The sequence below is a fragment of the Amblyomma maculatum genome, chromosome 7 (assembly GCF_055883805.1).
Source record: "Amblyomma maculatum isolate TAMU_Amacu chromosome 7, ASM5588380v1, whole genome shotgun sequence".
In the NCBI taxonomy this organism is placed as follows: domain Eukaryota; kingdom Metazoa; phylum Arthropoda; class Arachnida; order Ixodida; family Ixodidae; genus Amblyomma; species Amblyomma maculatum.
This window is the reverse complement of record NC_139350.1, coordinates 86368480-86382825: the sequence shown is the minus strand read 5'-3', so window position 1 is coordinate 86382825 and position 14346 is coordinate 86368480. Positions and strand designations below refer to the sequence as shown.

Genomic DNA, 14346 nt, shown 5'->3' with positions numbered 1-14346 from the left:
CAGAGATGAATTATCACACTTACCTTCACATAACACAAGGAATGACTATGAATGCAAAACAAACAAAATGGAAGCATACAAATACAATGCAAGGAATGAGGTCACAGTATATGAAAACTTTTAAGCTTATGAACAAAACTACCTGTAAAATGTTTTCCGTTTCCCTATGCCTCATTTACAAGGGAAGGCGAGGCAACCTCGATACCCCCCCCCCCCTTCCCTTTTCTTTTTTTTCAGGACAGTCAGTCAGCTGGGAGTTTTATGGTGCCAGGCCGACCAAGGTCAAAGAGTGCCAAAACACTATTTAAATCTATAGGACACTAGATGAAATGGGACAGAAGCGCATAATGCTGCATATTAAAAGGAATTAAATAGCGGCACAAAATATTTCCAAATACTGAATATGCGCTTGGAGAGCAAGTGCGCCAGCTCTGCTTTGGATGCTGGTCACCTTAACTGAATGTTACTCGAAACTGCTGCTGGTCGATCTCCACGACATTCCTTTTATTTCCCAAGCCGGGGGCTGACATCTAGCACACCCAACCAATGTGAAAGTAAATATAATAGTGTGGCTTTGTCTTGGTATATCTGTTGCAATGCAAGGAGGCACTACTGTTTTGTTTAATAATGAATTCTTTAGGGGTTCTCACTTCTTCGAGTGAACAATTTTAAAATCAAAAGGGGTCGCAAGCAAATTCAATTTTGCAGTGTCATCTTTCTGAAGAGTACATCACTTCCCTACACAGAACCCACTGGCAGCAAGGCACTTCTGCCACCAGTGCACTAAACTATGCACATCACAAGTGCGAAGGTGTGGTACACTGCACCAGCACCTTTTCTTTCAGACATCAGCTGCATACCTTTCACATGTTCCTTCAACTAGAAGCCTGACAGCACAAGACCCAAGCTAGAAAATAGAGAAACCTCCATGAACCCCTGCCCTTATTTAAAACAAACAAACATGCAAGAACTGCTGTACAGGATCAGCTCTCAGAAAGGACTACAGTTGGAACCTTGATTTGAATGATGTATGGAGTGTTGTTGGAAGGAACACTGTAGGCAAATGGAGTTGACCTGTATTGATAAATAGTTGATTTCAGGTGAAAAATGTTGCTTTCCCTGAAAAGGGCAGTTATAAGCTAGAAATGGTAAATTTTATTTTCCATTCCAGTATTTTTGGGCAAGAATCTCAGAGGCTAGGCTGTACCACCATTGATTTCAATGATCACAGAGTCCTTCTTGGAGAAGATATCAAGAATTTGAATCAAGTAGTAGAAAGGTTTTTCTTGACAACAAATGAGTATTATAAAGTTATAAAAACATGCATGCAACAAGAAAGAGCCATTTTTACTGATAATAAAAACATCACATGGGGTTGACATCCTTTTAAATCCATTATTTAAAGGCAGCAGGAAGTGCCACTTACCAAGGTTTAGTATTGCATCCCTTGTCACTCGACACCAGGAATTTTTGAGCTAGCTTCATCAGCCCGGAGATATGGCACTCCTTCTCAACTCTTACACTCAGGACACCAGAAAAGAAAGGAAGCAGCTTGGGGACTGTGACTGCCCATGAACACGTCATTAGTTGACACTTGGTTTCCAGACTTCTAGTTTTCTCCCTCTTGCTGATTCACTGTTCATGTTCATTGCTTTTCTCTTTCATCTCACCTGTGTTGCTTCCAGTAATCAACAATCAACATGTAGATCAAAATGAGACTGCCGCAGGCAGAAAGATCAGTGGTAAATCAAGAACTGTGGGCATGATGGCATTGGCCTCTCCAGCATACATAAAAACATGAGCAGGCAACTTTCACAGCTACCAGAAGTGTGGCCGTCATGGCTGCAGCAAATGGCAGCCTCCGACTGCTTGTCATTTACAGTGCCACCACTGTACTCGTGACACATATTGTGACGAATAATAGCTCCAAATACCAACACTGTGTGCTGACCAGTCGGCCAGCAAATTTCAGCAGTGTTTTTAAAAATCACTGGCTCTGTTCTAAGAGTTATACCTTGAACAAATGCTCAAAAAGCATTCATTTTACACACTGAACACATTTACCAGCAACATTTGAACCCATTATTTCTCTCATAAATTAGCGAGGTTAGTTCCTTCCGAAAATCTGGTACTCTGGGCAAACAGCTGTGCCCTTCGTAAGTCAGAACACACAAAAAGGCAGATTGCATATGGATGCAATATGCCTTCTCGTAAGTGCACAGTACATATATAGCACAATAGGAATGACTCCTGTTAATAAAACTGTTCCATCACATCTGACTACAATTCATTTTGCACTGATTCATACCCAATAGAATGGAAGATAGAATAACTGATAACTGCCTCACACATTTAATAACAGGGCACTGTCACTTCATAATGAAACAAATATGTTCATGAAAAACCTTGCTCAGGAAGAATAAGAAGCAAAAAATGTTAAACACACGTGACCTTTAATAAGTTACACTGTATATATACAATGAATCAAAACACTGCATGAAAGCTTACTACAAGCAAAAAAAGAAAATGCCATAAAATGTTTATCCATAACATCAACAAGTGTTCCACAGAACAGAGCTGGCGTCAGTCAGGAAGAAGCCATCATTTCGGCAAGCACACTTAGTTGGCTTTCACAGTGCGATGTGGCCCCATAATGTGCACACCTGTGCCTAGCACAGCACTGCTGGACGTTACCAATTGCAACTAGAAAAGCTGCTCTGAACTATCCGCAAAAGAAAACTGAAATGCTCCCTATTGCCAGTGTTGCAAGTAATCTTTCAGAAACAGTGACATATGGCTGGCACAGGTCAAATTAACTCACACTTGGACCTTCCCTGAAAAGCATGCACACTGATCACTGACTGGCATCATACAGAAAATGTTCAATGTTCAGTCACACATGCCTTCGAACTGTAAAATATATGCCAATCACTATCGTGACTAGAACTAGAGCTGCGACCAGATAGAGGATTGCTCTGTTCTGCATAGCTCGACGCATCATCCCACTCAGTACATGGGAACTCTTGCCAATGTCGTAGTCAGTCTCCTTAACCTGCAAAGGTCAACATAGAAAAAAAACAAAATTAAGGAGACCCTTCAGCTCTGCCTGTAACATTATCAAGCGGTAGCTTTAATGGCTTCCATCTGCAGACTCCCCTCGGGAATCCCTGCTTGCGTACTTGCAATTTGCTACTCGCTTAATTAGTAACATTTTAGTAACAATTTTTGCTTACAACGGCGGAATTTCTGCAGCACGGGGCCTTTAACCTTATCGCGTTAAAGCAATGAGTATAGCATAACTCGGGCTAACTACGCACTATAGATGTTCCTGCTGTTATCCACTACTCAAATGCAGCGCTTTAGCAGCGTGAAGGTTACCATAAAGAAGACATAAAATAAAATGAAGTCCTCGGGCCCAAGTGAATATAAATGAACGCCCGTGCACTTCCGTTCCGACTATAAACTGACATGATCTGAAGGCGGCGGCATAATTAATGCGGAAAGGCAGTACCTTTTCCCGAGCTTTAGTTATAGTCTCTCGCTGAGCGCTGAGATCGGACAGTATAGCGGCTCCAACTTTTTCTGCAAAGCGAAAAAAGAAGACCAGGTTTTGGTGAGGAAAGATGTGCTCCCAGCGCAAAATGCGCATTATCCTGCGCACCTGTTTCAAGCGCCAGCTTGTAGCCTCCTTTCAAAAGTCTCGTCGACCTTTCCAGCCTTTCGGTGTTATCTAGCAACCGCTGCCTCTACACCATGCATAAAAAAAAAACAACAAAAAACTGTGTGAGCACTGTTCGTTGATCCAGGCAAAACACAGCAGCAGCAATGCGCCCCTACCTGATCGTCAATCGCACAGCTGTCGTCGTTTGACAAGAGCTCCTCTCGAGACTTGAGTTCGTCGCTAAAGGCTATCCTAGCTCTCTGCTGAAAGTAAGGGGGGGAATCCGGACCAGAATGGTTAAAACAACTAAAAATCGGCAACGCTGTAGAAAGCGGCAGTTCAAAAAGACGTTGCTGCTTACAAATTCTTTCCTTAATCGTGTGAGTTCCGCCTGATAACTCTTGACCCTATTTTGGTACTTTGGTCGAGCGCCGGCAGACAACGTACGGACTTCAAGCTCCATCTGTTCCAGCTAGCAACAGCAAAATCAAGTGGTAAGCTTCCGACCACAATGACAACATCTGCGATAACTTACAAGCTCATTAGCTTCTTCCAGATGTCTCTCAACTTCGGCGACCATAGCAGTCTTTTCATCTGCAAGACGTCGCACGGTTCACTACAACAGTTACACTCTGCTTTTTATCGACATAAGCCTTCGGAAGCTTGGCAGCACTCACCTGAAGGTAGATTCGGTATTCTGCTCGATTTTGACGTGATATCAGCTGTTAACGAAGCATACTGCTGCTCGAACGTTTCCATTAGCGTCGCCATTTTCAGAATGCCAATAATATGGTGACGTCACTTGTGACGACAATAACACAGCTTCCGGTACGTCAGAGATGCATTGTGGGAATCTTGGGTTTGCGCATTTCCGCTTCCCGCTTCTTTTCCTTTTCAGCCGTTGTCGAGAAACGTGTGGTACGTGGGATATGGGCTCGGTTAATAATCCGATTAATCGAGACCTTACAGCATAAGTAGTCATTTGTTTTAATTGAGTTCGTGTACCTAATCCTTTTTGGAATTCACTTGTCGCAGAATAAGCGATGGCGCAGCGTTTAACCCTCCGGCGACGCCTGTCTTACAACACCAATTCTAACCGACGGAGAATGTGAGTAATGCATTTTGTCTTGCATGGTTTTCCTGTTGATAATGAAAAATGTGGATAAAACACAGCATTTACGCCCTTCTTTCAATATATATGAATCATTGGGCAGCTCGGGAAAGGTAAAGGGTGTAAAGAGCAGTCTTGCTTTGTTTGCATGGTGGTGGCTGACATCACACCGGTATTCGCAGCTCCAAGACTCCGGGCGGCAAGTTGGTCTACCTTTACCTGAAGAAACCAGGCAGTATCCCGAAATGCGGTGATTGCAAGTTGAAGCTGAGAGGCGTAAGTTGACTGGGCATCATCGTTCTCTAGTCATTCACTAGTCCATCCTAAAGCTTTGCAGCGCCCAATAGCTGCAGAGTTTCGCTTATGGACGACAGAAATATCGCCTGAAATCACCCATTACTGCCTGGAAGAACTTCATTCTGCAGGTAGAAAGTTCTGCGGGCAACATGAGTTAAATGTAGCACATTCGTTCATGTGCTGAAGGTAACTCTGGCAGTACGCTGTATTGTGGGTGCTGACCGAACGCGAGCTGGTATACGGGGTAGAACTGAAAAATCCTGCTTTCGATTAACGAAGCGTACTCGGATCGAGGGAGGTTAAAAAGCATTAGTGGCGCTTGCATATTTATCGGCATTGATTCGAACATGATTGCAAGCGACCATGTGGCAGGTATGGCCTAGCGACCCTCGTGCCTTTCCGTAGTAAGATGGTGCAGGCATAGCAGTTGTGAATCTACAGTATATGCTGTTGCATTGTTCGGTCTGAGAAATAACTCGTGCTGCACCTTATTTTTTATGCTGAAACGGAATACATGATGGAACAATGCTAGGCCTCAGCCTTGTTTCTGTCATGCTTCTAGAAGCACTGCGCTGAAACTCGCACAGTATGATTTCGGCGCAGTGTTGTTCCATTCAGCGCTCATGGTTGTATGCGTTGCCTAAATATTGCTGACGGCCATTTTGTTGTCAGTGTGACCTCTTGCAGATGATTCAGTGAATGAGATATGTAAGTGTTCTCTACTAAAAATGGACACATTGCTTTCTTAGCATATTGTACGCTTGCAATTTAGCGAGCTGTGGCCAGACTGCTTTCCACACTTCTTAGCTGATGCTCCCGGGATGTGCTGTTCGGTGGCGCTGTAGGCCATTAAATCTAGACCAGCTGTTTCTTCAGTGCCTTCTGCGGCCGCTGCATGTTAATGTGATGTGCTTTATATTTGTAGTCCTGGCTGTACATTGATACCAATCATAGTGCTAGTTATCATGACAGCAATCATAGTGCTAGTTATCATGACAGGATGAGGCCGTGCAAGCCATTTCACACCCACTTATTTACCTGTCTTCAGTTTTCTTTACTTCCTCTGTCTTTATTGAAGAGGAGCCACAAGATAGTGTAATGACAAGCACAAATTGCTAGAGAATTATTGTGTGTCTCATCATTTCGCATTGCAGTATATTTTCTGACTTAATAAAGTCGCACATGAATTTTGGCACGTCATTCTGTATTTCCCAGTAAGTGAACTGATGAAGCAAAAGGGGTTTCGGACTGGATATTCAATTTGTAAAACAGCAACAGCCTGGGCACAAATTTTATTCTTTGGGCCTTGGCTGCAGGGGCCCCGAAGTGCTTGTCTGCTATGCTTTAGATTAAATCTTTGTCATGCAGAAGTCGAATGAAAGAATTACAGGAGTCCGTGTGCTGAAACATGAATTACGGAAAGAATTTTTCAAATATACGAAAACCAAAGATTGCCCTCAACAATTTTCTCATTCTTTTTCCCAATGATATGTGGCAGTCGGAACAGCTTATATGGAAGATTGCTTTTCATGGCTTCCTGGTCGCTGTAACAAGTTGCGCTGCAGTAGGGAGGAGTGACTGGCTGGGTCACTTAACTTAGGCTGCATAGCTGCAGGTAGCTGTCCAGGTGCATAGGTCATCAAATTCTTTAATGCAAATTAGTAATCTGGTGCTTATTTTGGCATTTGCTTTATAGTGCCTCTATGTAAAGCAAACATGTTGGATTCATTGACGAAATGTAAAATACAATGCGGCTAAAGGAATGCTTCCTAATGGACACAATTTGCAGTGCATTTGCTATTTGTCCAATCTTCAAACTCCCGCCAGTTGAAGTCATATCCGTTGCAAAGCGCCACCATTGTGTGCTGATGTCAGTACCGTGTTGATTCTCGGGCAGATTAAAACCTTAGATACTGAATTATGCGTGTTATGTTAACTAAACAACTGCAACAAGTAAGCAAAACAGTGCACTGAAATAAATTTGTATTGCAGAACCCCTTTAATGCTATCACCACCAGTCAAAATTAGAGCAGAGGATGAGAGAGTAAAAGGGAGCAATGCACGCTTGCAGTAACAGCCTGCATTCTGTGCCATTCTACAGCGTCGTGGTACGCTTGTGCAGTGTGTTGTAATCTAAATCACACCTGCCCTGGTGTGCACACCTGAAGTATGGCTCCTGGAAATATTCGCTAGCCAGCAGTCTTTGTTTTTCGTATAGAGAGGGGTGTCTGGTGCTCCAAATGCACTTGGCGGTGATGCTACTCGCAGCTTGAATGTGGTTGGCTGTGTTGACGTCTTGTATGTTGCGTGCCTGTTCTCCGGCCTATAGGGGCAGAAGCACTTCACAATGCTTTTTGTGCGTAGCTTCCCTAATGGACACAATTTGCACAATCTTCCTTGTCAACTCACTTTTTAGTCCCTTTCGCGGCCTTTCCAGCAGAAAAGAAATCCTGCTTGTTGTCGCACAAGTGCCAATTGCAGTCCTACTCCTGAGGTGTACTCAAAGGGCATATGTGCAAGTTGAACATGAGACTTCAAAAAGCTAGTTAGTTTAGTGGATCAAAACCACACCTAGTGGTACAAATGGCTTGAGGTACTTGCCATTGGATAAAAAGATGGCGAGAGTCGTTCGAAGCTATGGCCAGAACTGCTGAGGAGAGCAGTTAAAAGGTTGAGCTCTGCTTGAAGGGACCGCATCCAAGAGAAAGGGTTTCTTAAGGCTAAGAACATCAATGGTGCCTGCTTCAAAATTTGTTGTGGCATGAGGCATGTCTGAAATGTTCTCTCATCTGGTTTAGATGGAATCAAACTAACTTTGGCCACTTTGAAGATTTTGAAGCAGTAGAGGTATTGTCTTGCACTGGACTGATTGAAGTTTCTTTCTAGGGGCTATAAAAACAGCCTTTAATTGAAAATCCCATGCAGTAAGCTCTCCTTAATTTGGCCTTCAAGGGACCACAAAAATTATCGAACTGGCCTGAGAACTTCTGAGAACCATTCGCAGCACAAAGTTTATCTGTAGGGCTTCTGCATGATTGGGTTCTGCGTTAGAGACTAAACCCGAGTGAAATAACAGCTTTTCTCAATTTCTTCAAATGAAATTTTTATTTGTGCACACTTTGCGTGTTGAAGTGCTCCAAAATTTCAAAGCAGGCCTCCACTGTTTTTATTGCAGTGCGGCACAGTAGCAGTGGTGCCTCTTCATAGAGCAGCCCAGTCTCATTTTGAGGGTGCTTCACTGCACCGACTGCGTGGTGAAGGATTGCTTTGAAATGCGTAGTTTCAGTGTAGTGGAAGGAGAACATAGGGGCATGTGGCCGGCAAGGGATATATTCTTCGGTGTTGAGACAGCGTGATGCCAAGATGCGTCCGAAACTGCAGCCGGCCGAGTGAGCCCTCTATGACAGGTGCTGAATGGTGTGAAGTAAGGAAATTAAAACTGAAACGATGCGACTGTGCCATATTTTGGAAACGAGCACTGCTGGTCTGTGCCAGTCAAGTTTGGAAGGAAAGGCCGATTTTAATGGCTAGTGGTTGCACGGGTAGAACTTCAATGCAATTTCCTGTCCAAATTTAGTGCTGGAGAGATCAAATTTTTCTAAGTGCTTTTCTGCTTTAGGATGATGCATAAGGCATTAGTAAGCTCATCTCCACTTGAAGTTTGCTTGTGCTTGATATATAATTTATAATTGAATTTCTACTGACACAGTTTCGTGTATTTTAAATCACATAGACTCTTCGACTATGCTGCTCCGGAAGCTAGAATGACTGGCTGAAGAATTAGTTTCTGCTTGCGTCACATGATCTCGCACTCACGTCAGAACCTAAACTGTTGCAGAAGAAATGCAGTTGTAAATTATTTGCTGACTGTTGATGAATAGCACGAGATATGTCTGTTTTAATGTCTTGCGTGATTCTAAAGCAGGAATTCAAGAAAATAGTGTCTGTATTTCCTTGGTATGTGACTGTCACACTTAGCACTGGCCGGGACCACACTCATACTTTGAACTGTCTGAATGAATGGGATCGAATCGAGGTTTTACAGCATTGGGCAGCAATTTTCTGCTTTATTTTTTCCTCAATGAACTACTGATTCATTGCATTGCACAGTTTTGAAACTTGAAGCATTCTATCCATCTTATGCATTGTAGCTGGTTTGTGTTGGGTGCTTTAGGGAAGCCTGCCTAATGTTTAAGAACAGGCTTTTTGATCTAATGAATTTCAATGCATGCAGTGATGTGATAGCTGTGCCATACTGCTCTGAAAGGCAAAGCCTGTAACAGTTCATCCTGCTACATTAACAAGTCATCTACCCCGCTGGGGTGGCGCAGTGGTTACGGCGCTCGACTACTGTTCCCAATGATGCGGGATCGAATCCCAGCCTTGGCGGCTGCTTTTCGATGGAGGCGAAAAGCAAGGCACTCTTGTGCTGTACGATGTCGGTGCACGTTAAAGAAACCCAGGTGGTCCAAATTTCCGGAGTCCTCCACTACGCAGTCTCTCATACCTGAGTCTCTTTGGGACGTTAAACTCCACAAACCACATCTACCCCCAAAGTTTTTTTAGTTCTTGGGCACATCATGTTAGGCTACAACTGTGTTAGACAGAAAAAGTATATTCACTGGGAATTTTCACTAAGTCCTTAATATTTATGTAAACAGGCATGTGTCAGGCTGGCTGTGTCGGTTATGAGCCTGTGTTATGGAAACAGGTGCAAGAGGCCTGCAGGTTAGTTTCACTGGTTATCCCGTGGCGTGGAGGGCTTGCTGGAAATGCAGTGGTGTGGACTTTCTTTATATTCTTGCTTGGCCCCCCAAAGTGGGGAAACGTTGCTCTGGCAACGTTTCCCCACTTCTCAGTGGGTGTCGTTGGGGTGGGGCAGTTCCCAGTGGGTGTCGTTGCCCTGTCAGAAAGGTTGGCTAAGCCCGTTTGTGTCTTGCACATGTCCCAAAGCGGGAAAGCCAATTTAACGAGGTCAGTATCATCCAATCATAGTTTCCAGTAAAAATTATTCTTCAATGGCCTGTCATTTTTTGCATTCGAGCCTTTCCGCCTCGCTCATGTCGTCACCATGCAGCTATAGTGTGCGACTTGACCGGGTGTGGTGGTGTTCACTTTGTGCTGCTTCCGCATTCACTGGTTGAGGTGAGATTTTGTGATTCTACTCCTAAGGTAGTTTAAGTACAGTTATAGCATCCCATAATCTGTGCTTAACCAGTGAGAACTGCTTCTGTTGTGAGCGATGGGATCATGTGCACTTTGTCCCCAGGAGGATGCACCTACCACCGTGCAGGCGCAGCCGAGTCTTTGCAAAAGCTGTTCATGGTAGCCGACTGAGGCGCTACAGCTCAATTTTTTTTTTTTTCAGGCGTAGTTAGAGGGACAGCAAAAGGTGGTGCACCATTTCTAGTTTTATATAAATCGTGTCAGTAATACACAAAAATACCAGGAAATATGGTATATATATCTGCATCATAATGCTCTTTTCTGGAACTGTGGCACTTTTGTCTGCTTTAAAACCTTTCCAGGGTGACATCAGCCAGTTCTATCGCAGGGCATAGTAATACCTTTGTAGCAGACATAAACTGGGTAATGTTTGCTAGGTGTCTAGCTACCACATATTTAATAGTTAACTTTCTCACTTTAGATACAAGCCTTCTTGTACTTAAATTAGTTGCTAATCAGGAGAATAGTCATTTTAGTTTCAGAATTTTGAAATTGCAATTACCATTCATGCTGTGGCTAAACCAGTTTTGGCCAGTTCTGTCTTAGCATCCGTTAACACTCCTTTGTGGCCCGCGTTCCCAGTGTGATCTTGCCCCTGCCCACGTTGCGGGGCTGACTACTCTACTGATGTGGTTATTTCTAATGACCAGCATCATATCTTATTGCAACTAGGTGTGGATCTGTATTTGTTGAAACAGCAAGCATTGGCATGGCTCTAATGGCACTTACTTTGTCAGGCTTGCACCAAAATCTGGATGTGGCATTCCTGAATAGCATGCCAAATCTTTAAATTAGCCAGCAATTTGATATATTTCGTAAACTAATTGGAAAATTACAGGACTACAAGAAATCAGTTATTCATGATATTGAATTTTGAGGCTGTGCTATTCAATGCGTCATAGTTTCTGTTGAGGGATGCTTAAGCACCACATTTAGGGATTAGTTTTTATTTCTCCCTTTGGATCTGCAGCACTAGTTCCTTAATTACTTCCCCAGTTACCTCTCGCGCTCATCGACACATTGTGTGAAAGGCAGCCGACATGGAGCTACACTTCAAGCAAGGTGCACTAAAGTGACAGCTGGCTTAAGGGTCTCTTTTCTTTCGGGGACAGAGCGTTCAGTTCTCATTCGAAATGAGCAGACACTGCCAGTCATCTTTAGTCATGTCATGCGGTCTCTGAACAAGTTGGTGCTCGGCCATGTCACCTTTTAACTACCACACGTGAGGGCTATGCCCTTGATTTCTTGCGCACAATGCCGATAACAGATTTGCAGGAGAATGAGACTGTCACCACTTTAGTTTGTGTGTGTGTGTTTTCCGAGAATACTTTTATGAAGAAAAATGTGCTCTTCAAGGACTTGCCACCTTGTATGGGGTGCCATCAGGGGTGGAAGTGCTGCTCCATTCTGCTCCAAACTTCTTCCGTGCTCCATTCTGCTCCAAAATGCAATAGTGCTCCAAAACTGCTCCAAACTAGCTGCCTCTATGTTCTGCCATCAAATTTAGCGGAACTGGGGAAGTCTTACAGCACTAGGGGCAAAGATGTATAACGCATCTTGCACTGGACCTAATTAAAATCGAATTTTTGTAAAGGAAGGAAGCATGGGCCATATATTTGCTCGCAAGTAAATTTAGTCTGAGCCACCGGTGATTGAAGATAATTGGAAAGAAAAAAGTTTGCACCGTGCATGTGATGTAGCACCTCCTCCCAGCCTTTTGAATCACCGGTGGAGAGAGAGGCGAGAGCAGCAAGCGAAGCAGATAGCTCAAACTACTGGGAGTTGTTAAGAAACTTGTCCGACTGCAATAACTGCACGAGTTCGATTCTGGTGTGAAAACAAGACTTCACCATAAGGGGACAAGCTTATCAGGCCTACGGCAGACAAAATCTTATTTGAATCTGTGTGTTGGTATGCCAAGATGTCAGTTTGCTAGGAAGCTTCTCAAGAGTGTTGGAAAGCCATACAGGGCCTATGCCAAGATGTTAAAAATGAGCCCCAGCATTGCTCGAGTAAAGAATGAACTATTGGCATAAGATAGGGAAATTAAAAAAAGCTGGAGGATGAAAAGGCCACCCTTCAGTGCTATCTATCTTTCCTGAAGGCACTACTGACCAGCATAGGCATATGATCAAAATAAATATGCACAAGGTAGAGCAGAAATGTGCCCATTTATCTGAGCTCCAAATTAGTGGCGTTGCTTGAACACATCGAAGTGGTAGACTCGGCATTTGAATCTGTTAAGTCAAAATGGGCAAATGCTTTAGGTCACACTGTTCAGTTATGAAGTGCACCAGCAATCTTTTCTTTTGCTGCTAGTTTGTTCCGAGTTTGTTGGCAGTTTGTCCTCTCAGAGATGAGTGCGAAGTTGGAAAGGCAATTGAACTTGCACAAAAATTAATCAGATTGGAGGCTTTATATTTCAGAAAGAGAAAATTGCAATCATCAGAGGAGTCTGACTTTAGAAACCTACTCCAAGATATAATTCAAATGCTCCAAAATTCTGGTTTCATTGCTCCGAAGGGGCTTTATTACTGCTGCTCCCAAAACTGCTCCAAAATGCTCAAGCCTGCTTCCACCCCCGTGCCATTCATTCTTTGGCTGACTGGCTCAGCAGTGTTGGAGTCAGCTGCTGATCTCAAATGTGAGCTCTACTAGTCTTGTTTCTGAAGGTTGTTTTCTGCAATCCAAGGTTGTGTGAGTCATTGCTTCAAAATGACAGCCCAGCGTGGCTGTCTCATAGCAACAACGAAATTATACCATGCAATCAAGGTGGCACCATACCACGTGACTACGCAACAAAAAATGCATAGCAGCGCGGTGCTCAAGCACTGTAGTTCAGGCCTATACTATCGTTATATCTAAGCCCAGTCTTGGCGGGCATCGAGGTTGAAACTTTGAGTACCAACATTCTTATAAAATTCGGGAGCCACCTATCTTGGGGGCTGTAAAGCGATTTGATGGGTCATGGAGCACGAAATGACGAGTTGAGTTTGAGTCGGCGTACACGGGGATTTGCGCACCGCCGACATTTTCTCTCCCAAGCCATTCCTCGCGGGGATCTTCGAATGGCCATTGCGGCCGAACCATTTCTTGCTGGACGTCCAGATGGTGCCAAATGATTCATTTGTTGATGGTACATATTTCTATCTAAATTTGGCCCACAGCATTGTTTTGTATAAAATATACTGGGTATATACGATTTTACAAAGGGGTGAAGGGGACTGCCATATTGGGGAGTGTTATGTTATGGCTGTTATGGTAGCTCAGGAAAGTGTTGACTTCCCCCCTTAACAGCCCAGTCAAGCGGGTTTCTCCAAGGGTTGTAAAGTGGTCTGTAGTGAAGGTGGGTATACGCAATCGAATCTGGATGTGTACGAGGTTGGTTGCAGCATTGCTAAATCAGTTTATGCAACATTGAAATGAAGGCACAGAATGGTACAGGTAATGCTCAATAATAGATCGATGCCTCAGTGTCTGCTTTTTTTGCTGGTGAACTTCCTGATAAACTAGAACATCAAAAATTTCTGGTGCTATAGATGCTAAACTAGGAAATATTCTGTATGTTCAGGAACTGTTATGTTGTAAAGGGTATTTGCTGTAATGCATATAATCGAGATTTATTCATTCTGATGTCCATGTGAATGGGATTTTGGGGGGGGTTTGCTTCCGTTACTGCTCTGGTTTTTGCTACAGCTGATTCTTAGTCTTGGTTATGGTGTTGGTAGTTTCTTTTAAAAGGTGTGTCTAAGGTGGCAGTTTGCCCGGGTGATGTATTGATATAGAAATGAGGGACAGGGTGGTGCCTGTCACTGCTGTTGATTGCACGCTGCTATGTAATTGAATGAATAAAAAGCCTAAAATGGCAGCCTGGGTTTTAATGTGTGAAATTTCGTGCCATTCAGTCACTTATCTGTGTAGGTGGTTCATAAGGTATCTTATGAGGTATAAATGTCTGTGGATCACTCTGCAATCTGCGCTTTGGTCTGTTCAAATTGTTACCACCTGTTTTCTGCATCATTGTGTTGCCTTTGGACTCATTGCCACAAAG

General features: G+C 43.5%; 2 protein-coding genes across 3 annotated transcripts in view; one reads left to right on the top strand and one right to left on the bottom strand.

Annotated features, from left to right (window-relative positions):
• Positions 1-2434: 2434 nt before the first annotated feature.
• On the bottom strand, positions 2435-4492 carry Vti1a (Vesicle transport through interaction with t-SNAREs 1a). Of its 2 annotated transcripts, none has more exons than XM_084609207.1 (7): positions 4339-4492; positions 4197-4255; positions 4023-4133; positions 3838-3924; positions 3662-3746; positions 3512-3582; positions 2435-3052 (listed from the first exon to the last, which is right to left on the bottom strand). In XM_084609207.1, exons 1-7 carry the CDS (start codon positions 4430-4432, stop codon positions 2894-2896), a joined length of 666 nt encoding a protein of 221 aa, XP_084465333.1. In that variant the 5' UTR covers positions 4433-4492; the 3' UTR covers positions 2435-2893. The 2 variants fall into 2 exon arrangements, with proteins under 2 accessions (XP_084465333.1, XP_084465334.1); XM_084609208.1 differs by having other exon boundaries at positions 3838-3921.
• LOC146183871 (large ribosomal subunit protein eL34-like) overlaps positions 4471-14346 on the top strand; it is a 31909-nt gene continuing 22033 nt past the window's right edge. The window contains exons 1-3 of the mRNA XM_084609209.1: positions 4471-4579; positions 4697-4769; positions 4955-5048. Coding sequence (XP_084465335.1) covers positions 4705-4769; positions 4955-5048 — 159 coding nt within the window. The 5' untranslated portion in view covers positions 4471-4579; positions 4697-4704. The remainder of the gene's footprint in view (positions 4580-4696; positions 4770-4954; positions 5049-14346) is intronic.

What these genes read in the sequence shown, in the direction of transcription:
- Vti1a (XM_084609207.1), bottom strand. Translation starts at nt 4,432, where the DNA reads ATGGCGACGCTAATGGAAACGTTCGAGCAGCAGTATGCTTCGTTAACA. An exon ending in GCTGTGCGATTGACGATCAG is followed by an intron (nt 3,747 to 3,837) that starts GTAGGGGCGCAT and finishes TGCATGGTGTAG; the next exon opens with AGGCAGCGGTTGCTAGATAA. An exon ending in CAAGCTGGCGCTTGAAACAG is followed by an intron (nt 3,583 to 3,661) that starts GTGCGCAGGATA and finishes TTCGCTTTGCAG; the next exon opens with AAAAAGTTGGAGCCGCTATA.